The sequence below is a fragment of the Bufo gargarizans genome, chromosome 5, assembly GCF_014858855.1.
Source record: "Bufo gargarizans isolate SCDJY-AF-19 chromosome 5, ASM1485885v1, whole genome shotgun sequence".
Classification (NCBI taxonomy): Eukaryota; Metazoa; Chordata; class Amphibia; order Anura; family Bufonidae; genus Bufo; species Bufo gargarizans.
The window spans coordinates 440,557,352-440,583,907 of record NC_058084.1 but is presented as its reverse complement, the minus strand read 5'-3'; the positions used below and the strand labels follow the sequence as shown (position 1 = coordinate 440,583,907).

General features: G+C 43.6%; 1 protein-coding gene across 6 annotated transcripts in view; it reads left to right on the top strand.

Moving 5' to 3' along the window:
• Window positions 1–26,556, top strand: part of LOC122938486 (LIM zinc-binding domain-containing Nebulette) — a 235,380-nt gene that overhangs the window by 113,901 nt on the left and 94,923 nt on the right. For 4 of the 6 annotated variants that reach the window (XM_044294027.1, XM_044294030.1, XM_044294028.1 and 1 more), the window contains 2 exons: window positions 19,264–19,492; window positions 19,576–19,647. The exons of the other annotated variants lie outside the window; for them this stretch is intronic. In XM_044294027.1, the coding sequence (XP_044149962.1) occupies window positions 19,436–19,492; window positions 19,576–19,647 (129 nt within the window). In that variant the 5' untranslated portion in view covers window positions 19,264–19,435. The remainder of the gene's footprint in view (window positions 1–19,263; window positions 19,493–19,575; window positions 19,648–26,556) is intronic. 6 annotated transcript variants of the gene reach the window in all.

The following is a 26,556-nucleotide window of genomic DNA, read 5'->3' as shown; positions in this document are numbered from 1 at the left end:
TGTCCTAAAGAGATCGTCTTACCATTGGCGGACAGGCACAAATAATTTTATACAAAATCTACTTTCACACTTGCAGCAGAGTGATCCGGCAAGCAGTTCCGTCCGGCAATCTGCATGCAAACCGACAGCATTTGTAGACGGATACGGATCCGTCTTACAAATGCATTGCAAGAACGGATCCATCTCTCCGGATGTCATCCGGAGAAATGGATCCATTATATATATTTTTTACATTTTTACCGGTCTGCTCATTGCGGTATTTTTAATGCCGGATCCGACACTAATGCATTTCAATGTAAATTAATGCCGGCATTCAGGCAACTGATCCGGAATTTTGGACAGAGATAATTCCGCAGCATGCTGCGGTATTTCCTCTGTCTAAAACGCTGTTCAGTGACTGAACTGAAGACATCCTGATGCATCCTGAACGGATTTTTCTCATTCAGAATGCATTAGGATAAAACTGATCAGTTCTTTTCCGGTATTGAGCCCCTATGACGGAACTCAGTGCCGGAAAAGAAAAATGCTAGTGCGAAAGTACTCTAACCCCCATTTTTTTTTTTTTGCACTCTCAGGCAATGCAGAACACAAGGTGCGACTCCCAACATTTTGACAGATATACAGTCTTTATAATCAAATGCAATAATACACTTTAGATAATAAAAATAAATGGAATAAAGAGGCGTCCTCCAATTCACAGATTTTAACTGACTTCTGTGTCAGAAAAAGTGGAACAGGTGCTTTATAAATATGGCGGCGCTTATTCTGAACACCATATTTCACAATGCATTTACACCAGACAAATAAAAACATGAATACATGTTCTGCTTCCCTTCACACAATACATTATGATATAGCTGCCAGCAGCCACCACTAGGGGGAGCTCAGTCAGTAGTTTTTTTCACAATTGCCATAGAATGCAAAATAATCTTTGCACTTAGCTCCCCCTAGTGGTGACTGCCAGAAAATGCAGTGAATCTATGTCGAGAACAGGGAAGCAGTTCAGCACCTGGTCCTCGATCCTCTTTAGCAGTCGCGTGGTCTGCTTCCATGGTAGGTACCCCACTGGTTGAGAGGGAATCCAGCTGGAAGTGTTTAATTCCCCTAGAGCGCCACCACAGGGGAAATTAAGTATTACACAGTGATTAAAAAGTTGCAATGTCATATTTGAGACTTTTTCAGCTTCTTGCCAAGGGGTGAGAAAGGGGATGTGGCCTAATGGAATAGGCGGAGCCTGTCACACACCCTCCTGATTTACTATAAACTTGCCTGAGAAACTGATGTAAGCTATAGCTCAAGTCTATGCCATAGATCTGAGTTTCTGGCACACCGAGGGCACCTGCCTTTTAATAAATTAGGTGCACCTCACTCCAGCACACACGGCATCAAGACTGGAGTATGGGAACGCTAGTCTTCATAAATACCCTCCACCATTTGAAACCACTCTCCTCGTTTGCCAAGAGTTGAGGATTCAGAACATCAGGACCCCCCCTTCCCCCATTAACTCAGAATGGATTATATAAAAATGAATCTTCTACATTAGACAGTAAATTGTCCGGTTTGGAAAACCCATTTCCAAATAACCTTTTATCCAACTATAACATAATAGAAGGAGGTTTAAAATTCATGCAACCAGACAGGAAAGTGGCTACAGAGAGGATCATTTACCTTTGAGGAACCAACAAGCTCACACAAAATATAGATTCCAACTCCAATTCTGTAATTCATTGATTCCCCTGTGGTGGCGCTGCTGTGGAACTAAACACTTACTGAAGGATTTCCCCACAGATGGCAGCCTACGACAGGTGGCACATAACCCTTTTAAGGAATAGCTGCCCCCTCTCCTGACATGTCTGTTTTAGTAACTACTTGCATCCCCCATGTGACAACAATTCTGGAGAATCTATTCTTATGACTTTATCCTGTATTATTCCTGCTAGAAGTTATGAATGAATTGCTAGCAGTTTGCAGTGAGGGTCCAGATGGGTGATACCAGTTGGGGGTGTGTCCCTGCACACTGGCAACACTGATTGGATAGTGTCAGACTGTGCTGGGACACACCCCCAACTTGTAACACCAAGCTGGACCTTCGCTGCAAACTGCTAGTAATTCATTTAGTTCGTATGAATGGGTCCGCATCCTTTCCGCAATTTTGCGGAACGGGTGCAGACCCATTAAATTCAAGATGCGGACAGCACACCGTAGTTCCGTTCCGCGGTCCTGCAAAAAAGATAGAGCATGTCCTATTCTTGTCCGCAGCCACGGACAACAAAAGGCATTTCTATCACAGGGCCGTCCATGTGCGGTCCGCAAAATTTGGAACACACATGGTCGGTGTCCGTGTTTTGCAAATCCGCAATTTACGTTCCACAAAACACTTGCGGACGTTTGAATGGAACCTTGTACAGATGCAGCAGAGTTACCACTCACAGTGATAACGCGTTAACTAGATGTGATAACTCAACAAGTGTGACTGTTAAAGGGGTTGTCTCATCTCAGAAAATGGCGGCATATCGCTAGGATATGACCTCATTGTCTTATCCTGCACCTTTAGCGAGAACGGAGCCCCGAAAGTGGTGGAGGACGCGCTGCACATGCACAGCCGCCCTCCATTTATTTTCTATGCGGCCGCCATAGGACGCACTGGCTCGGCTATTTCAGTCGGGCCCTTAGAAGTGAATGGGCGCGGTGGCCGGCCATGCGGGATGTGCTCCTATTCACTTCAATGGGGAGAGTGCTTGTGGTGGCCGGACTGGAGTCCTCTAGCCACCACTCTGGGGGCTCTGTTCTCGATATAGGTGCAGGTCCCAGAGGTGGAACCCGCACCTATAAGACAATGGGGGCATATGCTAGCGATATGCCCCCATACTCTGAGATGAGACAACCCCTTTAACTCTGCTGCATCCATAGCTTCTAGCAGGAATAATAAAGGAATGACACATCATATTGTCATGAGAAGATGATCCAGAATTATTACATGGGGAACTCAAGTAGTTACTAAATCAGACATGTCAGGAGAGGGGACGGGTCTTCTGTAAAGTGACAATGTCCGGGATAAATTATTTAAAAACCTGATGCCCAAAAATTACATTTTCAAATGATAATTCTCCAACACATTTCAATTTGACGAGTTCAAGTATAGTGAAATGAGCTAATTGCAGATATTCGACTTATCGCCAAGCTTGATATGAAGAACAGCTTTTCCCTTAGGCTTACTAACATGCGGTATATTTAGAAGATCGCATATTGGTTTTGAGAACTTTCCAGTATGCCTGGAGAAAAGTATGTATCACGCTGAATTATTAAACGTGTACAAACAGAACCAATCTCATCACTTGTCCACATGAACCGAGGTTTCTCCAGCTCGTAATCTATACTTTACATCTCATTTACAAACAATATTAGCTTTTACCTCAATTCAGAATGTAAAGTCCAGGTCAAATATATTGAAGGGAACCTGTCACCAAAAAATTCATTGATAAACCAGGTACAATGTCTTGTAGGGCTATCTCAGCTGAATTTAATGGTACCTTTCACTTGGCGATCCGTTGCTTCTTTCTGGAGAAAAAAATATTTTAATCCATATACAAATGAACAATTATGTGCACTGAGGGCGGGCTCAAGCCACTTGGTGCACCCTTGCTTCTCCTGCTTCCTCTGCCAACTCCTCCTTCTGCTCCTTGATTGACAAGACCAGATGAGTTGACTATGCAGGAACCTGACCCTGCCAATCAAGGAGAGGGAGGGGCTGGCAGAGGAAGTAGAAGGGGCAAGGGTGCATAGAGGGGCTTGGGCCCACCCATGGTGCAAAAATGCAGGAAGGGGCAAAGGTGCACATAGTGGCTTGGGCCCACCCATGGTGCAAAAATGGATGAAGTGGAAAGGGTGCACAGAGTGGCTTGGGGCCACCCATGGTGCAAAAATGCAGGAAGCGGCAAGGGTGCACAGAGTAGCTACAATGTGATTGGTTGCTAGTCAGACTGTTTTAATAAAGCAGGTCCTATGTGTGTCTCTATACAATGGGAGCCACATGGAATTTCAGTTAGAACCCATAAACTTCGGCACTCCAGGTGTTGTCAAATTACAATTCCCAGCATGCTCCATTCATTTCTAAGGGAGTTCTGAGAAGAGCAGAGCAATTATGCACGCTGGGAGTGACGGAGTTTGCCTACCCATGCTTTATGGCATTCATGGATATCATGGTGCATTATGGATCGGTACAACCTGGATTTTTCCTTTTTGGTTTTAACATAACATTTCTAATTTATTTTATCTGAGGTTTGAGTATCGAAAATTGGTGAGTGCTACCTGTGTGGTCACATCGTGTACATCAAATGAAGAGATGTCACTGGCCTTGGTGGTCCAGGCAACCCCAATTTTTCCCTACCCCACTCATCTTGCCCAAAGCTATGAAAAGGCAACTAAACGGGACACAGCTACTGTCCATTCATTGGGTGCTTTATGTTATTTGAGCACTGTATGATTTCATTATTTGGGCACTATATGGTAAACCATAAAGGGGGTGTCTATAGAAGGTTCTCCACAGGGCAGTAATCAGGGATAGTAGCCATAGGGTGTGCAGAGGTAGCAGTCGCTACCAGGCCCAGGAACCTGAGGGGGCCAAAGACCCTTGTGCCACAAAACACACTGGTATTATAAAAAGTGCTTAAAGGTCAAGCTACACCTCTGGCTGGAGGGAAGGGTTTAGGTCAAGAATTTGGCATGGGGGTTGCCATTTAAATTTTTGCCTCAGGCAGCAGGAAGGCTATGTGCTTCCCTGCCCCCCGGCCACAAAGCACTGAGTGAAGCGGGGCCCAAAATGAACTCTTGCACCAGGGCCCATGAGCCTTTAGCTACGCCCCTGAGAAAACCAAAGCCATGTATGTAGTCACTTAGAGTGGATTCAAGCATATTGTGGACTTGTAGAAAATCTGTGTGTCACTGTATGGGTCCTGTGTAAGGCATTAGGGGAGATTTATCGAAACTGGTGTAAAGTAGAACTGGCTTAGTTGTCTATTGAAACAAATCAGATTCCACCACTACTTCAGAAAATGAAAGGTGGAATCTGGTTGTTTCTCAGTTTTTTCTCTGCACCACTTTAATAAATGTCTCCCATTGTATTATATTCTATAAACAATTTTCTGGGTAGAATACCTGTGTAATGCGGAATCTAATGAAAAATACCTCCAGTGTGTAAAATACCCGAGGCACAAGGCGGTAGACTGTGGCGTCTAGTCAAGGGCGCCTTTTATTGTTCTGTACAAAATGTAGCTGTGACATACAGTAGTAATGTGCATATGGTGAACATTAAGATAATGTTATTTATAGTGCACAATCTTATTTAAGGGAGCACTAGACAGAAAATGCAAAAAGGAAAAATAAAAAACATATGCCAGCACTTCTTCCCTTTCCCTTGGTCTTTTTTTTGTCTAATTGTATAGTTAAACTTTATAAAAAATGTCCCAAAAAAAAAGTCGCCACCAAAAATATTTAGTCAACAAAAACAAAAAATGACCTGGGGTGTCCCTGTGTAGGGAAATGGGAGAACAGTGTCTGAACCAATGTAAATCCTAACAACAGGGACACACAAAGGGTAGGGCTCGGTAAAAGCTCCGCGTTAAATAGTGAAAACAAACAGACAGGAGCTCATAATACCAAAAAATATATATGTGCTTTTATTAAGACATGATTAAAAATAGAAATTGACATGAATGGAAATAATGGATAGATAAATGCGATGCCATAAACATGATGAAAAGGGGGCGGAGGACTAAAAGAAAAAACGCCACCCTGGGAAGAAAATGCACACGGATCACAAAGCATGGTACATAGTGTATGTAAGACATGGGAATCACATACAAAATAAATAATCAAACCCATGTACAAATGCAAAAGCAGTAAAGTACCAAGTGAGACACCTGTCAGCGCATATCCCCTCAATGGTTAAGGACCAGGTATGCAGACAAAAGAAAAATGATAAAGATGGAAGTATGCTGCAAACCGGAATTCATAAGGAATAAATGAATGGAGGAGACTAGCAGAGGACAGGAGCTCACCCAAAAAAGTTACCGTGTGCGGAAAAGACCCAGGGTGGCGCTACCCCAACGCGCGTTTCGGCGTGCCTTCGTCAGGGGGTCCCTGACGAAGGCACGCCGAAACGCGCGTTGGGGTAGCGCCACCCTGGGTCTTTTCCGCACACGGTAACTTGCAGGGCTGCGGGCCGGGCCCGGTCACACCCTCTGCGACCGCGATCGTTACGCCCCTGATTAGGATCATGCAGAAAATGTTGCCTTTAGCATCTATTTCTAGGTTTAGAGTTCCTTTAATTGGGGATTGCTCAGATTTGTGATATATATCAAAAACTGTAATTACTATTTGTATCATATTTCTGAAATCTAATTCACCAACCACCAGCTATTTATATCTCCCCCATAAATGGAAGCAATGTGACCTATAGCCAGGACCGTTACCTCACTCTTGGCAGTGTTTGTCTCCGACTCTCGTTATGCCCTGTACCTGCTGACTTGGAACGACCTCCACGATGTAAGCTCCAAATTGGTTCCAGTCGCTGTTTAGATTAAGGCTGCTGTAGGCAATCAAAAACCCAGCAGGTGTTACCATGGGACAAGTGCTCATTCCACCCAGAAACCAGCATGCCAGCTTCGGATAACTCGCCGCACATACTTGTAGAGAGGTTATTAATTTAGGAGTTTGTATTGCACTAATGTGTCTGTGCCCTTGCTTTGATGTAGGAGCCTGTGCAGCCGTCCTGGATAAGGTGTCATGTCTATTTCGTCCATAGAGAAGGATGACTTTTTATTATGCTGATTTTAGGCTGTAGGGTTCTGTGTGTGTTAGCCAGTTTTAGGTCGGTTTTGGTCTTTTTTGATATTTTTGGACAGCAGTTAGATGTTACAAAGTAGTGAGCAGGACTTTAAAACTGCATGGTTTTTAAAGAGCACTTGTCAGCTGGATAAACCCCACTAAGGCTACTTTGAGACTCGCGGAAAATCTAATCTGGCAGGCTGTTTCGGCAAAGAATGGCCTGCCAGGGATCTCTAGATCCAGCTTAGCTGGATAGTGCTGCATGTCTGCTGGGCCCCTTGACTATAATTGGTTCTGGTGGTGATTCCACCACTCCCCGGTATTAATGCTGCTTGCAGCAATTTTTGTTCGGCATTTATGCCGGGGAGCAGCCTTATCTGTGCTGGATATAATTATAGTCAATGGGGTCCGGCAGTGCATGGCTCTATCCGGCTGTGCCAGATCCAGATTGCTCGGGCAGGCCGTTCTGTGCTGGAAAATCCTTCCGGATTAGCTTTGCGGCAGGTATGACGTTAGCCTAACCAGGCATACTATGTGGTAGGGTTGATCCTTCCTGCTTTCTGCTAAATAAAACAATATCTTTTTGTTAAAATCCATGCCGCCATCCTGAGAAAACGGTCGTGTTTAAGTTAGGGTTTCAGTGCACCGATGGGCACGACCTAGCCCCTCAGAGGAATTCAGCTCCTCCGATTGCCACCCTTAGCCATTCCCCACTCCACCTGACTGACAGGGCCAGACATCCTCATTGACCTCTTGCATGGCCCTGTAATACCATGCATGGACAGTTGAATCTTCAATTGCGCATGCGCAGTTAGCATCTCAGCATCAGGGAAAGTTGGCAGAGATGCTAAGGGAGGAAAGCAGTGTTGCTGATGTGATCGAGGGGCTAAAAAACTGCTGATTTCTTCTGAACAGAGTTGGGCCGGGTTGACATCACCGTTGCTTCCCGTTCTTCTTAAAAAAATAAATCCGTTATTTTGAACATCAGTTATGATCAGTTTGCATCAGGTCGTGTCACTTCCGTCACAGATCAGTTATTTTTGACGGGAGGACTATTCCTCAGTCAAAAATAACAGATCTCTGACAGAAGTGACACGACCTGATGCAAACTGATCATAAGGCTTCGTTCACATCTCCGTTAGAAGATCCAGCAGGCTGTTCCGGCACACAGCAGCCTGCCAGATCCTCTACTTGCAGTCAATGGGGATCCGGACGATTTCCAGCATAAATGCTGGGTTTTAAAAGGCCAAAAAACGTTGTATGCCAGTAACATGCTGGTTTAATAGAGCTGGTCCTGCTGACAGATGCTAGAGATGGCTTGGTTTCACCCACAAATTATAAAATCCATGACAAATTTTTAATGTTCCTATAGAAAAAAAGTTTTTGTGCCATCAACTTTTTCGCATAAGAAAAAGCTTACTACAACTTGAGGTCCTTGCTGGGCGATCCAATTAAAACTGTCCTTTCACATGGCGTCTTTAGCCATCAGAATTTTGTCTCTGATTCTGTGATTTAAAAGCTTGTCCCTTCTTGGTGCGAAGTCCAGAGAAAAACCACTTGTCCATTTGCTGTTAAGCTCCATTTAATTTGGTTAAACTACGAGCCGGTTTGCAGTGTTCAAAGTGGAAAAAAAAAATAATGCTGCGGCAAAATCTACAGTGTGAACATACCCTAACGGTGATGGCCCCTCTGTACAATTTCAACCACAGCATCCTCCATATGTAGTGACTGCTTAAAGGATTCTCCATATATATAGTCATTCATAAGTGCCTCAAACTTGCCTCTGTAAGTGTCCTGCTTGTCCCTTTCTCTTGAAGCTGATGGTAGTCTCCAAGTAGACTAAGGATGGGCATACACCTTCAATAGCTGGCAGACAAACATTTGTTCGGCCAAAAGCTCTATCTCCTGACCCCCAATACACGTTCACAATCAAGTCAGCCAAGAATGCACATCTTCTCAATGGGGAGAGTGCCATAAACCACTGCCAGACACCCTGGTGATTGCTTATCCTCTGTGAGAACAAAGGATCCGCATGATGAAAAATGGCATAACCGAGGCATCTTTCCCCCAACATCTACTGATCAGATGGTTGGTCTCGTCTGAATTGGCTGGTTTGGCCGACTTTACCCTTATGTGCATGGGCACCAATAGTCTTCCAGTGACTGATGTTATCACTAGCTATCTGTACTAGTTAGTTATGTCAGCTCCAAGTAGAGGAGCTGTACTTGGTATAACGAATCACGCATGAGACCCTAATGTTTTTTCTGGATCTTGGAACATGATGGATATTGGTATGGACACTTGGAGTAGTACCCTAAATAAGTGGTTGACCTGCTGACAGGGGCACACTGATCATAGACCCTACAGGGAATTTTCCAAGTGGGCCATTGCCCCATAGGGACACTCAAACCCTCCTTACTGCTGATGGCCGGGTACATACTACTGGGGGAACCATAGGGGTCATTATTAGAGGAAGTCCAGGCAGCATGCTGAAGGTAGGGCTAGCTTGATATTACAGGCAATTGGAGGATGAGGGGGACAGAACGGGCAGCTATTGATGGCCACCACAACAGGACAGCTTCTGGGGAGGTATAGTATGCGGCACTGTGGTAGTTAGTTCTTCTGAGGTGGTATTTTGTGCTGCATTATGGTATTACTGACCCTGACAACTTGTTTTTGCCCCATCTGCTTGTGTTACCACACTTTCTGTCAGCTTGAACCCACCTACAACATTTTTAGATTTTTTTTCCAGGGCCTCTAAGTTCCCAGTCCACCCCTGCTTACTGAACCTGGACAGTCAGGGGATATGTGACTTTGATCTTCACCAGTTATAGCTGAAAGACTCATTAACTGGTGCTCTCTGTTCTGATAATCCATCTGCATTTATTGAAACAAAAATGGCCTCCTAAGGCCTCTTTCACATGTCAGTGAATCACATATGTGTGCTGTCCCTGGTTTCTATGGACTGCTCACGCAGCCACACATCAGTGGTTTTCCACAGACTGTGGGTCCCTGGTGACACCACGGAGGCATGCCCTATTTTATCTTTTATTACGGATTCCTCACGCACATTATAGTCTATGGTTCCATGAAGATCACAGACACAACATGTATGCCATCCGTGTTTGGTCCTTGGTTTTCACAAACCATTGGTAGAAGATGCTCTAGAAACAAATTTTAAGCCGTAGTGTCCATGGAATATGGATGACACACAGACGGCAAAAAAACAGACATATGGACCAAACATGGATCCTTTATGGACATATTCACGGATGAACCACTGACCACCTTGTCACGGATGTCGACATGGACGTATGAATGAGGCCTAATGATTCTCAAACATCAATTTGCAACTTAATTGCAATATTGGACAGGTTGCTTACACATTAAGGGATTGTGAGGGACATTTATGAAGTCTACTAAACCAGTTTTGTGGCCTAAAAATGTCGAAAGTTATGCCCGTGTGCTACATTTGGTGCATATTTTTTGCCACATTTGGTGAGCCTCGCTGCTTTTAGAAGTGGAGTAAAAAGTAGGTCAGAATTTCAGATTAGAAGACCTTTAAGAATTATTTATAATGTGTGACATTTTAAAAAGTCGCAAAAAAGTTGCATCTCCACGCCATGCAACCCCCTGCTGTACTTTTACAGACATAGGTATACACCACATTGCCCTTGCGCCAAATATATTATTACTGTGAGTCATTTCATACATTTCGGGCAATCTCAGAAAGCAAAGACAGACTTAAAACTGACACCAAAAGCTATGATAGATTCTTCCCATGTATGTTTAATACCGCCTACTCCAAATTTTCCTAATTTTAATTAAATGTAACTCAGACAAGCGTGGCACTGTTTTGTAGACTACCCCTTTAAGCACCGTGAGATTCCAATAAAGACAGATTTATGTGAATACATACAGACTACGGCTTTAAGCTGATTTTCTCAAAATGTTCTGTCTAAGCAGGAAGATTATTTTCCATATTAAATATTAACTTGCTCTGAACTGCTGGCTGCACAGAGAATGAGGAATTCATTGCTCAAGTGCTCTGTTTTCTGCAGACCGTGCTTCATCTGAGCGAGCCCTGTGATGTGTGCCATACCAGGCTTATCTCTGAGCGTGCCGCTGAAGTTTAGATCATCATTCAGGTTTGGTTTCATGCCCGATCAAATACTTTTCCGAGAAGTTCATAACTATAAGGCCTCGTTCACATCTCCGTCAAGCACATCCGGCTGCCTGATCCAGCACAAACGCAGGCTGTTGGCTGGACTAAAAAAAACGTTATATGGAAAGTGGCTGGATCATCGCAGGACCTCATTACAGTCAATGGGCATCTGGCGTTGAACTAGAGAATCCGGCATTGCCGGATCCAGCAAAATCCAGCAGGCAGGGATGAACCTAGTCCCCCATGCAAATTTCTTAACCATTTCCAGGCCAGACCATTTGCCCCCTTCCTGACCAGGCCTAATTTAGCAAATTTGACATGTGTCACTTTGTGTCAATAGCTTTGGAACACTTTTATTTATCCAAGCCATTCTGAGATTGTTTTCTCGTGACACATTGTACTCCATGATAGTCATAAATTTGAGTCACTATATTTCACCTTTTATTTATGAAAAAATCCCAAATTTAGCCAAAATTTAGAAAAATTAGCAATTTTCAAAATTTCAATTTCTTTGCTTTTAAAGCAGAAAGTAATACTTCATAAAATATTCATTACTTAACATTCCCCATATGTCTACTTTATGTTGGCATCATTTTGTAAATGTAATTTTATTTTTTTAAGATTTTAGAAGGCTTAGAATTTTAGAAGCAATTCCTAAAATTTTTAAGAAAATTTCAAAAACCCAGGTCTGAAGTCACGTTGTGGGGCTTACACAAGTAGAAACCCCCCATAAATGACCCCATTGTAGAAACTACACCCCTCAAGTTACTTAAAACTGATTTTACAAACTTTGGTAACCCTTTAGGTGTTCCACAAGAATTAAAGGAAAATTTAAATAAAATTTTTAAATTTCACTCAATTTTCCATTTTAATCAATTTTTTTCTTCGAGGGTTAACAGCCAAACAAAACTTAATATTTATTACCCTGATTCTGCGGTTTACAGAAACACCCCACATGTGGTTGTAAACTGGTGTAAGGGCACACGGCAGGGCACAGAAGAAAAGGATTGTTTTTGGAAGGCAGATTTTGCTGAACTGGTTTTCAGATGACATGTCCCATTTGTAGCCCCCCTGAAGCACCCTTACAGTAGAAACTTCCAAAAGTTGACCCTATTTTGGAAACTAGGGGATAAGGTGCCAGTTTTATTGGTATTATTTTGGGGTACATATGATTTTTAATTGCTCTATATTACGTTTTTTGTGAGGCAAGGTAATTAAAAAATTGCTGTTTTGGCATTTTTTTTACATTTTTTACAATATTCATCTGACAGGGAAGATTATGTGCTATTTGTATAGAGCAGGTTGTTACGGACGCAATGATATTAAATATGTCTACTTTCTTTGTTTCAGTTTTACATAATAAAGAATTTTTGAAAAATAATTGTTTTTGGGTTTCCATTTTCTGAATGCCATATTTTTTTATTTTTCTGCCAATCGTCTTGTGCAGGGACTTGTTTTTTGCAGGAAGAGTTGATGGTTTTTATTGATACCATTTTTGGGCACATATGATTTTTTGATAATTCATTATTACACTTTATGGGGCAAGCTGACCAAAAAATTTGTTGCTTTAGCACAGTTTTTATTTTTTTTGCGATTTTCTTATGTAGGGGCTCATTTTTTGCCAGATGAGGTGACTGTTTTATAAGTATCATTTTGTGAGACATACGCCTTTTTATCACTTTTTGTGATGTAAGGTGACAAAAACAGCTTTTTTTTACACTTTTTTTTTTTAATGGTGTTTATCAAACGGGGTGGATCATGTGATATATTTATAGAGCCGGCCGTCACTGACGTGGCAATACCAAATATGTCTATTTTATTTAATATTTTTCTAGTTTTAACACTTTTTTTATTACTTAATTGGGGATTTTTTTTTAACACGTGAAACCTTTTTTATTTTTTTTGAAACTCCTTTATTTATTTATTTATTTTTTTTTTTTTTGCATTTTGCGTCCCCCATAAGGTCATACAAGACCTCTGGGGGACATTTAACTTCACTATACAGCGCTGTACAGCCTCAGTGCAGGGCTGATCGAGGTCTGTGAAAGACCCGACAGCTCCTGCCCTCTCACGGCCCCGGCAGTCACATGACCACCGGTCCGGGACAGCGAGCGCATTGAGCACTGTGTATACAGCGATCTAGAAGACAGGTACACCTGGGAACTGTCCCTACCTTCTCTCTGGGTTGCCCTGCTGTCACTGACAGCTGGCCCCTTACTCGGCAGCTGCGATCTCTGAATGGACGTTTTAGAACGTCCAAGTAGAGATAAACAACCGCCCATAGGACGTTTATATCCTATGGGCGGTCAGGAAGTGGTTAACCTAATTCCTTTGCCACAATGAACTCACTGCCCATTGCCCTTCCGCTGCCCCCCTCTTGCCCCTACCTGGTGCGATCGCCTCACCTGGCCTCATTGCTGGTTCACCCCTGCCGTCAGGCTGCTCTCTGCCGAAACAGTCCGGGACCACCAGAGCGTCCTCTGGTCTGACCCTGCAAGCAATCTGCCACGGATCACTTTTTTCAAGCAGTTCCTTTTCCTGTGTGAATAGCTTACACTGACTTGCATTGCTCCCTTTTTTTTTTTTTTTTAAAGAGGTTCTGCAGCAGCTACTAGTGCATATTATAAAGGTCTGTGTTATAACTGCAGAAAGCATAACACACATCTCAGATGCTGGAGACCTAGAAGGTATTCAGTTAGAGAGTGGAGAGACGCTACAGAGAATATCGTACAGTTTTGGAGGACCCGGCACATCCGTACGTTACACTGACAGTCTGATGATGATTTCAATGGAAACATGTGATGCTCCAGTCTCCTGAGGGGGCGCTGCAGGGTAATTGCACACTTGCTGCTGAGTACCCCACACACATTACAGATGACCTCTGCAGGATCCTCCGAACTAAAAAGGATTTGGCCATAGTGGGCAGCATCTTTAACTAGAACCGACTGGGCCCCACAGCAACAACCCCCCCCCATCAACCCTGACTCCTGCAGCTAATCAAGATAGCTCTCCACCTGTTCCCTACTCATATATACTATATGTCATGTGACTGTATATACTGTCATTGTATAATACTGTTGAGGGGGCCCAATATAATCTTTCAGTCCAACACTCGGGCAAGCCCCTTCTGAGTTTGAGTCCCGTAGCAGCCGCTTCCCCTATAGATGCGCCCCTCAAGCTCCCAGGAGTTCTCTATGTTCATGGCTCGCCTCTGGAATTAGTATGCAGCAAGATACATTCTTTCAATGTAAGATTCTGTATTAATGACAGTTATGGATATGAAACGTTGATGCTGTGCTGGAGCATGCATTATGTTCGGGTGCCAGGCTAAAATGGAAATAGCTGCGTTATCCAGTGTAGCTGTTCATTGTGTTATGTATACAGAGTAGACTGATTGTAACACAAATCATGTACAATAAATGAAGCCATTGTGCTTAAAATGGTTATCTGGGACTGTAAAATTAAAATAGGCCTTTCATTTTACAGACCCAGATCACCCCTTTAGAGATTAGGGGGGGGGGGGGGGGGGTACTATGTCCCTGCATAGTAATTTCAAAGGATAGGAAAATATTCAGGCGGCAACAGGCTTTTTTACTCCTCCAAAATTGGTCGCTGAATACATCGACAAGCTGGATACATATAAAGCTGAGTACATCAGTGACTGGATACAAAAGCCAAGTACAAATAGGATGTGGCATGGGACGGACTTACATACAGGCAGTGAGTGAACTTCGGCGACGGCCGTTTCGCGTGTCAGCGCTTCACCTGGCCCTTGTGTCCCTGCACAGTCTGACACTGGCAGCAGTAATTAGATAGTGTCAGACTGTGCAGGGACAACCCCAACTGGTAACTCTCATGTGGACCTTCATGGAAATCATAATTTCTTGAAGGCATAATAAAGGAATGGCAAAACATAGAGTCATGAGAAGATGTTACAGAATTGTTATTAGATAGGGAGTTGCTAAAAGAGACATCGGGAGAGGTGACAACATCTGCTTAAAGGGGTGAAGTATAACTGTAACTCAGTTTGGAGAGTCCTCTTTAGGAGCAGGAGCTCAGACGTGTGCTTCCTTCTTCCTCAACATGAACTCCCCCCCCCTGGATGGAAGCAGGAACAGCCCACTCCTACCAAGAGGGGAGGAACCGGGTGGTTAGCCCTGTTCCTGACGACCATTGCCAACCGTACGGTAGATACGGCCAAATGATGCAATACAAAATACATAACCATGTAATATAAAACAGTACAAAACTATATACAACATTGTAGTAGACCCAGGTCTAGGGTACTACAGATGTATTCAGCTCACATAGCATTATCTAGCCTGGCTACCGCTGTATGAGAGCAGGATTAGGTACAGGTTTGCTGCCTCTGAGCAAGTGTTCTCATTCGGTGCCAGCAAACCTTTATCTGCATAAAAAGGAAAGCCGGTTCATATCTTTAGATTATTGATATACAATCGTCATTGCTTCAATGAGAGGATGTCCCTGTGCATCTGACAGAGCCTGTACTGCAGCACGTGGAGGCTGTACTGTTTTGCACCGAGGAGCCTCCATGCATTGCCCTCTGGGGCTGTGTTGTAGTACTCTGTATAGTGGGTGACCGGGAGTGTCACTGGGCGGGGAAAATTTATTATAGTCGGTAAACCCATGGAGATGTGTGGTTTAGGGTGGGTTCACATCACGTTTTATGCCTCCGTTTGACGTATACGTTAGAAGAAGAAAAAAAGATACAAAAATGCAGCACACCACGTTCTTGTATCCTGCAGAATCCGGTAACTTTTTTTTTATTTACAATAGAACTCTATGGTGAAGGCATGCCCCAGCATGGAATCAGTCTGAGGCATCCGTTTAAGGCTACATTCACACTAGCGTTCGGGTGTCCGCTTGTGAGTTCCGTTTGAAGGCTCTCACAAGCGGCCCTGAACGCATCCGTCCAGCCCTAATGCATTCTGAGTGGACGCGGATCCGCTCAGAATGCCTCAGTCTGGCACCGTTTGTCCTCCGCTCCGCTCAGCAGGCGGACACCCGAACGCTGCTTGCAGCGTTTTCGTGTCCGCCTGGCCGTGCGGAGCCAAACGGATCCGTCTAGACTTACAATGTAAGTCAATAGGGACGGATCCGTTTGAAGTTGACACAATATGGCTCAATTTTCAAACGGATCCGTCCCCCATTGACTTTCAATGTAAGTCAAAACGGATCCGTTTGCATTATCATGGTAATGCAAACGGATCCGTTCTGAACGGATCTAAGCGTTTGCATTATAGGTGCGGATCCGTCTGTGCAGATACCAGACTGATCCGCACCTAAACGCAGGTGTGAAAGTAGTCTAACTTATATGTTTTTTTGTACACATTGGGCTTCTTTTTTTATTTTTATTTTATTTAAGAAACCCTAAAACAAATACATATTTAATCAGTGACATCGTATTTCTTATTCCTTATTTTCCTTTTTTCCTTCCCTTTCCCATCCCGGACAACCCAAACCTACCCCCCTCTCTTGCGATGCGTCTCTTTTTTTTTTACGTGGAGGGAGGGGGGAGAGACATAGAAACGAACTACCATATGAGGTGGTCTTATATAAGGTGGTACCATATGAGGTGGTCCTTATAACTTGGACCATTTAGCCTCAGAATTTTTTTGTTTATATAAGACCACCTCATATCTTAACTTTATTGACCAATTGCAACCATTCATTAAGCTTAGGAATATTTTGTGAGCTCCAAACTTGAACGATCAACAGTCTGGCTAGAAACATAATACTAATCAAAAGAATCTTTTTATCCTTATGGCAATTTACCCTGGTTAAGTTACTCAATATCCAACATTCAGGTTAAACAGAATTACTACCCTCACTTTTTGGCTGATAAAATTCTGAATTGAACCCCAATAAGCTTTAAGATCCGGACATAACCAAAGCATGTGTAAGAAATCTGCCCGCTGTTCATCACACCGTGGGCATTTAGTAGATTCTCTTAATCCACATTTATTAAGCCAAATCGGTGTGATATACACTCTGTGTAAAATATTAAACTGTACCAAAATGTGATTTCCATTATGTGATACTAATCTTAAATAAGCGTAAATATTTCCCCATTCCTGTGACGTGACCCTTGGATAGTCAATTCCCCAAGCCTCCTGACCTGGGGAATCGACCTTGTCAAATAATGACCCAACTAATAATTTATATAGTTGAGAGATCTTGCCCTTCTGGCCTGAGGTCTCTATCAAAACGTTCAATTGTGAAGAAGTGTCTATCTCCAACAAGTAGACTTCTTTTACGGTAGATAGTGCTGAGCGTATCTGAAAATACCTAAACCAACTTAAATTACCTAAGTTACCTGTGCGCGATAGATCAGAAAAGTCAAGTACCTCACCGTTCCTGAACACCTGTGAAACATAAATAAAATTACTTTTCTCCCAAAACCTATCCCCAAATAATTTATGAACATCCTGTAGGTAAAAATTATGCCAAAGAGGAGTGCACAAAAGAGAACCCTTTATCCCCATCCAGCTTCTAATAATAGTCCAGGATCTAGAGAATAGCTTTCCTGTCGCTCTAAATTCATGTTCAACATTAATTAATCTCCCCGAATCCAGCAGAGTAAAAATATTATCAAATGGAGAACGTTCCACCAAGATCTTACACAGCGGACTCTTCCGTATAACCATAATAGCCCAGCCAGAAAGTAACCCTTAAAGTAAGGAAGATTCAACCCTCCCTGCTCAAGCGGCTTATAAAAATGATCCAGCTTTAACCTTACTCGTTTTCTTCCCCAGAAAGGTCATTAATCAGCCTCTCAATAAGTTTGAAGAACTTGTCTTCAATCCAAATTGGTGAATTCCTAAGGATATAGAGAAGTTGAGATGAAATCACAATCTTAACCAAAGAAATAGTCCAAAGATCTAGTCAAAGGTAATCAAAGCCATATCGTAATTTTTTATCTCAGTTTCGTCATCAATGGAGTCAAATTAAGTTTAGTAAAATCTTCAACCCTAGGGGATATCAACATACCCAAATATTCAAATGAATCAACCACCTTTAACATAGTCAAAGGCTCTCGCTCCGATACTCAAAGTTATCCAATAACGTGAGAGTAGTCTTTGACCAATTAATGTCCAGACCTGGAACTTCCCCAAAAGAGTCAACTATACGAATAATTCTTTGGAGCATTATATTAGTACAATTTATAAAAAATAGGACCTCGTCCGCATATAGCGATATCCGATCCTCTAATCCCAATACTCCAAAACCCTCAATCCCTGTATCTTGCCTAACCCTGAGTGCCAGAGACTCGATATAAATATCGAACAGTAACGGAGAGAGTGGTCAACCTTGACGAGTACCTCCTGTCAACCTAAATCTCGGGGTAAGACTTCCATTAAGATTCAGTTTCGCAATAGGAGAATTATACAAAAGCCTAACCATACTAATGATCCTTATACCAAATCCCATCCTTTCCAACACCTTCCATAGAAATTTCCACTCCACCCTGTCGAAAGCCTTGGAGGCATCCAAAGACAGGATGACTGTATGATGTCTGTATATTGCGGACAAGAAAAGGCATTTTCTATGAGAGTGCCAGCGATGTGCGGTCCGCAAAATGCGGAACGAGCATTGCCGGTGTCCGTGTTTTGCGGATCCACAAAACACATATGGATGTGTGAATGGACCTTTAGTCCGCATTGCAGCCTCTTCAGTGAAATCGGTTTCCAATAGGCAAACGACCGCAGCCTGTCTATTCAGCCTGTCCCCAAGTCCCCGTACACGTTAGGCATCTTTCATACTAGCGTTAGGCTCGTCCAGCACGGGAACAGTCTGCTGGCTCCGTACTAACGCTTGCAGACGTGTGCTGCCGGAAGTTCGGCCTGGCCCCAGCATGACAAACATGGCCACAGGCAGCCGGACAAAAACCGCAAAGTGGGAAAAACATGATGTGAACCCACCCTTAGAACCCCATATTCATATAATTGACTTTTTATAGATTTTATTTTCCAAAAATAAATAAATGAATAAATAGAAAATGTAATGTGAGTGAAGTCACGGCTTTGTTTTTTAATGGACTGCAAAATTTGCACACACTAATTTTATTTTGCAAAAAATGCACCCAACCTCCATAATGAACTGGACTGTTTATGTAATTGAGGGGGTGGGGGAGGGTTATTGAGGTCCTTGTGGCATGAAATGCACTGCAGTCAACCATCTAAATATATATTATCAGAGTCTGGCTACATTGTAAGTGACGGCCACTTGAGCTATTCTTCTCTCTCTATCAGGAAAACTCTCAGATAAGGGGCATGGAGAACCATATACGGGTGAGCCGGTGATAAGCGTTGCACAGCTAAGGAGACATCATCTGTAGTCCAGTTCATTGCCTCATTTCACAAGACACAGACTTGGATTTTGTTGTGCTGCTGGTTCAGATTCGTTTCTTCACCATCCGTCAAGATGAAAATTCCCATTATCATTGACTCTGCAGTGGATGACAGTGACGAGGAGGAAAAGGTAAATCTCTCCCCTAGTGTCTCTTGGGTTTAGTTTAGTGCTTTATATCTATCGGTGAACTAAATCGCCTTATTTGATTTCAGGTTTTCCCTAATCCTGTGTTGGAAGACAGAAGTGTTGAATTTGCCAAAAAATGCACCGAATATATCAGTGATGTAAGTGAATGGGCTTTCCTGTCTCTTGTGCCTGGTGTGTTTGCCCCCTGTGTGGCCATGTTGAGATTTAGGATGAACATCCACTCTGCTGCTCCTGTCAAGACCAGGGTGTAGCTATAGAAGGTGTCAAAGTAGAACTGGCACCTGAGGGGGTCAAAAGGTTTAAGAAAACCAGGTTACCATATCAGGGTAACCTGGTTAATGTTGGGGGATCCCTCGTTCGAGGCCACCATCAATTAACCAGAGTAAAAAGAGCAATTACGAAGAGTGTCTCTTCTGGAGGACCAGTTATGTCCATTTATCACCCTGACAGCCCATTTATTTCAATGGACACCATATAATGCTAAAAAAAAATTCAGTGGTGGGGCTGCAGAAGAACTGAAAACCACCAGTGGAGTACCCCTACATAACTAATCTATCAAAAAGTCATTGTAGAAAGTGGTCAACCATTATTAATTGAGGAATTTTCCTTTCTCACAAACTTACCCTGTACCTCACATGGATCAAGAGATTATTTCAAGCTGGGAGCTTAGGGGGCGCCCACTTTCTCCTTTCTACTGCCGTTAGTGGCAGTTGAAGGATGAAACGGAGCATGTGCTTCCACCTCAGTGAGCAGGACAGAGAAATGAGAAAAAGAGCCAACAGCAGGTGGCGTCATACAGGTAGATTTCAGTGAATAATTCACTGGCTGTACTAAATTTTTAATTACATGCAATTACTAAAGTATTCAGATCCAGGTGTTGGATTGAAAAATGTAGAATATTTGTCATGGGACAATCCCTTTAACTGTAAGTGCCTTTTTACATCCTCCACTGTTTTTCACAAGGCCTCTTTACACAGATCAACACTGCAGGCAATTATTAGGAATGGACCATTTGTTCCTGATCATTGCCTGCTTGTCAGAGGAAGTGAGAGCTGCATTTACTCTGTATGGGGACTAAAGATCCCTCCTGTGATCGATTGTCCCCATAGAGTATCATTAGTTTCTGGGCAGTCCTGTTAATACAGGACAATCTACTGCCGAGGAACGATGAATCAGCAATGCTTCACCCAATGATTGAGCCTACCGATGATCGACAGAAATGTTGCACTGGACAATTATCAGGAAAGAGCATTCCTAGGAATGTTCTTTCCTGATAATTGCCCCGACGGTCAGCCTTTGTAAACGGGCCTTCAGGTTCACGACCACCTTCCTTCTATAGATAATGGCACAATGCAGATCCTCTGCCTTTTGTCCAAACAGAGAACTTCACACATGTACAAAAGAACTGCCCTGAGATAGATTATTAGGATGTGCACCCAACCCTTTAAACTAGTCCTAAACATAGGGGGCGCCATTTCAGATTTGTAAGGTCTATATTAAGCAAACAATACATCATTTTTAACTTTCTGTACATTGCAGACTTTATATGAAATCCCATGATTATTTGATATAATATTGGTTGTAATGGTGGGACAAGCCCTATGAGTACAGAGTTTAACCTTTAGGATAATTTCACACCTCCGGGGTAAAACTCCGGCATGCTGTTCCGGCAGACAGAGAATTGTCCGGACACAAACCACAGCATGTAGCAGTCGTCCTTTTCCCTAATAGAACCGTACTATCCTTGTCTGTAATGCGGGCAATTACAAATACAGGGCATGTTCTATTTTTATCCGGAACGGAAGTACGGACATACGGAAAAGGAATGCACACAGAATACCTTCAGTTTTTTTTGCGGACCCTTTGAAATGAATGGTTCCACATACAGTCCGCAAAAAACGGACATGGAAAGAAAATACGTTCGTGTGCATGAGCCCTAATATGCACTATAGACGTTAAATTGGTTGTCCCATTTGTAATGTAAAAAATGAAAATCATACATAATCTAGTACACAACAACCTCTTTCTAGCAAACCTAGAACCTGCCCTGGACCTCACATGGATCCAGAGATCTCCCCATTCATTGCTCCAATTGTGCTGCTAGATTCATTTCAAGCTGTCATCTTGGGGGTCGTGTCCTTTCTCAGGGGATGTGTCCTTTTGTTGCTGCTGGTGGCAGTTGAAGGCTGGAACTGAGCTTGTGAGCAGGACAGAGAACTTAGATAAGAAACAAACAGCGGGTGGCGCTATACAGATACATTTTATTGAATAGTTCTATTTTTAATTACATGCAATTACAAAAGAATTCAGATCCAGGTGCTGGTTAGAAAACTAGAATATTTTTTGTGGGATGACCCCTTTAATGTAACACCGGCATAAAAAAAACCTAAAAAATGCAGCAAAAAAAATAAAATGCTGCTATATTTTATTGAAAAGCTTATCTAGAGCTATAACCCATAAGTCTGTACCTTCAAGGTCAAGCTGCATTTCTTCTCGGAGAATGTATAAAGCCTTGACAAGCAGCCAGCATATGGGAAGAGCATCTAAAGTACTTTGTAACCTTAGATTTCTCTTTTTACTTCTGTGTCAAATGAAATTCTATATGGCAGAGCGCTGTAAACGCCAGCGGGGAATCGCTTCTCCACTGCTATTAGCATAATGCAACTTCTGTAATTAAAAGCTCAGTGTAACAATGCGGCTGTGTAAGCCTTTATACGGTAGCCATGTAATGCGCCGTTTGGTGTATTTACTCATCTTTGTAGCAAGGATTAAGGAACTGGAAAAACGTAATTCACCGTTGACCTGGCTGGGATCTGCGGATATGATGATACATGTGTAGTGCCCTGGAGCAGGGAGTACTTTGACATTTGGACATTTTTGGACACTTGCCTTTTTCCCCTATGCAAAGTTAAAACTTCTTACTTTATTTCACATAAAAGGGTTAACTTGCACTGTTTAATAGTGTGTAACTGCATTATATATATATATGTTGTGATATATATCCTGTTCATTATCACTGTATTTACATGGCTCTGTGGAAAGGGTTAATGAATATTGAGAGATTGTTAGGACTTTGATTGAGAAGCTGGTAATTTTCCACAGCTGCCATAGGGTTTAAAGGGATTCTGTCACCTCCCCTAAGCCAAAAAACGATTTTAAAGCAGCCATGCAGCACAGCTTACCTGGATTAGGCTGTGCTGTTCTATCTTGAAATCCGTCCAGCAGTTACTGCAAAAAACGACTTTGATTGATAAGGAAATGTGTCCTGAAGGTGCCCAGAGGGGCGTTTTTTTCTTCTTAGAGAGCCCAGTACCGCCCCTCTTTCAGTGCCCAGCCCGCCTTCCTTGCACTGTCTAACCGCCGCCTCCAGCCTGCCACAGCCTCTCCTCCCTCTCCTCCCCCTCCCTCACGCCGAACGAACTCTTGCACAGGCGCAGTACCCACTGAGGGCTGCGCCTGTGCGATCAGCAGGAGACTGAGGGCAGGAGCTTCATCCTCGTCACTGGGCATGCGCCGAGCCCAGTGACGTCCGATGTTCGCTCTTTCCCTCAGTCAGCCTGGTAGGAAGCGCAGAGGATTGCCGATCGGCTAAATACAATACAGCTTTACTTAATATAATAATACCTAATTTGCCCCAACAAATACTTATTTCTTTCCTGAAGGGAGGGTGGGGAAAGAAATCGCTGGCCGTCTTCACTGTGGCAGGCAGACTGGAGAAAGCGCAGGGTGCAGCAGCCGATCGGCAATCCTCTGCGCTTCCTACCAGGCTGACTGAGGGAAAGAGCGAACATCGGACGTCACTGGGCTCGGCGCATGCCCAGTGACGAGGATGAAGCTCCTGCCCTCAGTCTCCTGCTGATCGCACAGGCGCAGCCCTCAGTGGGTACTGCGCCTGTGCAAGAGTTCGTTCGGCGTGAGGGAGGGGGAGGAGAGGGAGGAGAGGCTGTGGCAGGCTGGAGGCGGCGGTTAGACAGTGCAAGGAAGGCGGGCTGGGCACTGAAAGAGGGGCGGTACTGGGCTCTCTAAGAAGAAAAAAACGCCCCTCTGGGCACCTTCAGGACACATTTCCTTATCAATCAAAGTCGTTTTTTGCAGTAACTGCTGGACGGATTTCAAGATAGAACAGCACAGCCTAATCCAGGTAAGCTGTGCTGCATGGCTGCTTTAAAATCGTTTTTTGGCTTAGGGGAGGTGACAGAATCCAGAAGACCATGTTTTGGAGGGAAAAACCCAGACTTGTTTACCACCAAAAAGCAGACAGCCTGACCTTTTAAATGTCTGGTTTTAGAGTACTTCCACACTAGCGTTTAAGTTTTCCGGTATTGAGTTCCGTCATAGGGGCTCAATACCAGAAAAAAATGCTTTAGTTTTGCCCCTATTCATTGTCAATGGGGACAAAACTGAACGAAACGGAATGCTCCAAAATGCATTCCGTTCTGTATAGTTGCGTTCCCATACCGGAGCGCAAACCGCAACATGTTGCAGTTTGCTTTCCGTCCTGGGATGCGGAGCAAGACGGATCCGGCATTACCCCCAATGCAAGTCAATGGGGACAGATACTTTTTCTCTGACACAATAGAAAACGGATCCGTCCCCCATTGACTTTCAATGATGATCATGACGGATCCGTCTTGGCAATGTTAGAGATAATACAACCGAATCCGTTCATAACGGATGCAGACGGTTGTATTATCAGTAACAGAAGTGTTTTTGCTGGACCCTGCCGGATCCAGTAAAGACGCTAGTGTGAAAGTAGCCTTAGCTCTGTTGTTATGTCTGGAAACTTGATTTTGTCTGGAAAACCTGCTGTGCTGTTACCATTGAGCATCATTGAAGCTCTAATGTAAGTCTATACCAGGCGGGAGCTGAAACAATGTATCTGTTTGTGCTGAGTTTCTCCGCTCCACCCCTCCCACTAGAAGGTTCTAATCTAGCAGAAACTGTATAGAAGGCTACTTTCACACTAGCGCTTTAGTTTTCCGGTATTGAGATCCGTCTTAGGGTCTCAATACCGGAAAAAAAAACGCTTCCGTTTTGTCCCCATTCATTGTCAATGGGGACAAAACTGAACTGACCAGAATGGAATGCTCTTCCGTTCCGTTCTCATTCCGCAGAGCAAACCGCAGCATCCATCCTAGGATGCAGAGCAAGACGGATCCGTCATGACCCACAATGCAAGTAAATGGGGACGGATACGTTTTCTCTGACACAATAGAAAACGGATCCGTCCCCCATTGACTTTCAGTGGAGTTCATGACGGGTCCATTTTGGGTATGTTACAGATAATACAACCGGATCCGATCATAATGGATGCAGATGGTTGTATTATCAGTAATGGAAGCGTTTTTGCTGAACCCTGCCGGATCCAGTAAAAGCGCTAGTGTGAAAGCAGCCTTAGGAGAGCAGTCGGAGCCCCTAGTGTGCTGCAGTTAGGGAGCAGTGCTTGGAAGAGGAGAGACTGCCAGACTACTGAGTGACCAGAAGAAGACGCTGAGACGGGGATACTCTGCCACAGACCCTAGATCACCAGCCTTGGTCTTGGGTACCAGCCTTCTGAAGAGAGAGAGGGACAGCTAGCTCAGGCGTTCCTCAGCATCAAACCCTTCCCCTGCCAGGGAGAAGTCTGGAGAAGCCTGATACCTCACCTGTATTGTTTTGTACCTAAATCCCTCCAGTGAAGAAGCACCCTGGTTACTGCAGACCCTGACTCTCTGGACTTATTTCCCATTGGGGTGCACCACGCCTTACCATCCCTTTCGGAGAGCAGCACCACGTGGTGACACCTTGGGGGACCCAGCGTATCTTTGGGGCCACCCCAAACCCGGCCACTGCACATGACCTAGATAAAGGGCACCCCACCACCAGGGTGGCCGACCGTCCAGAAATTTCTGGACAGTCCATAAAAATACAGGTAGGTGACTTTTTTCCTGTGTCCGTGAAAGACTGGTGGTTCTTGACTAGATTATTTTGGTGGTAATTACCATAATTTTACAGCTCACAGTAAATGCTGGTAATGAAGTATCAGTATATTGAGCTGTAGACATGGATTACCTATAATCTTGATCATTTATTACTGTTTTCCAATTTGTCCGTCAAAACTGTTGGATGTCTGTGATTTTGGGATGAGTTGTCCAGGAAAAAAGAAAAATTCTGGTTGGCGACCCTGCCCACCATGTATGAATCTTTGGGGGAGATTTATGATCTCTGTAGGTTTAGTTTTTTGCTGAAAAAAGTTGCAAACTCTGTGTTTGCAACTTTTTAAAATTCCATTGTAACAAACTTTTGTCGCAAGTGGCGTTTCTGTGCTGCTCTCGCCACTTTTCCGAAAAGGAAAGTAGAAAGCGTGACTATCGGGCCCATCACATTTATCTTCTTTTAAATGCCATGATTGATGTAAAAAATGGATCCAGAGATCTCCCCATTCATTGCTCCAAGTGCTCTGCTAGATTCTCTTCAGCCAATACATTCCGGAACTGTAAGGGTTACATAACATCATAAATCAATATAATGCTATGCGAATCCCGTCAGTGCTGGGTCAGGCTGGGTGCTGCGATGCCGACTCGCTGCGGGAGGAACGCTTGTCTGCAAGGGGACTAAGGGCTCATGCACAAGACCGAATGTATTTTGCGATCAGCAAAAAATGGATCCGCAAAAAATACAGATGATGTCCGTGTGCATTCCATATTTTGCGGAACGGAACAGCTGGCCCCTAATAGAACAGTCCTTTCCTTGTCCGTAATGCGAACAATAATAGGACATGTTCTATTTTTTTGCTGAACGAAAATATGGACATACGGAAACGGAATTCACATGGAGTATCTTCCGATTTTTTGCGGACCCATTGAAATGAATGGTTCCGCATACAGTCCGCAAAATAAAATGAAACGGACATGGAAAGGAAATACATTCGGGTGCATGAGCCCTAACTGTCACAGCTTCTAACAGAACAAATGGCTGGTGGCAGTGGAAGTTTAAACCGAGCATGCTCCATCAACTCAGTGAGAGGGACAAAAAATGTGGAAAAGAACAAACAGCAGGTGGCGCTA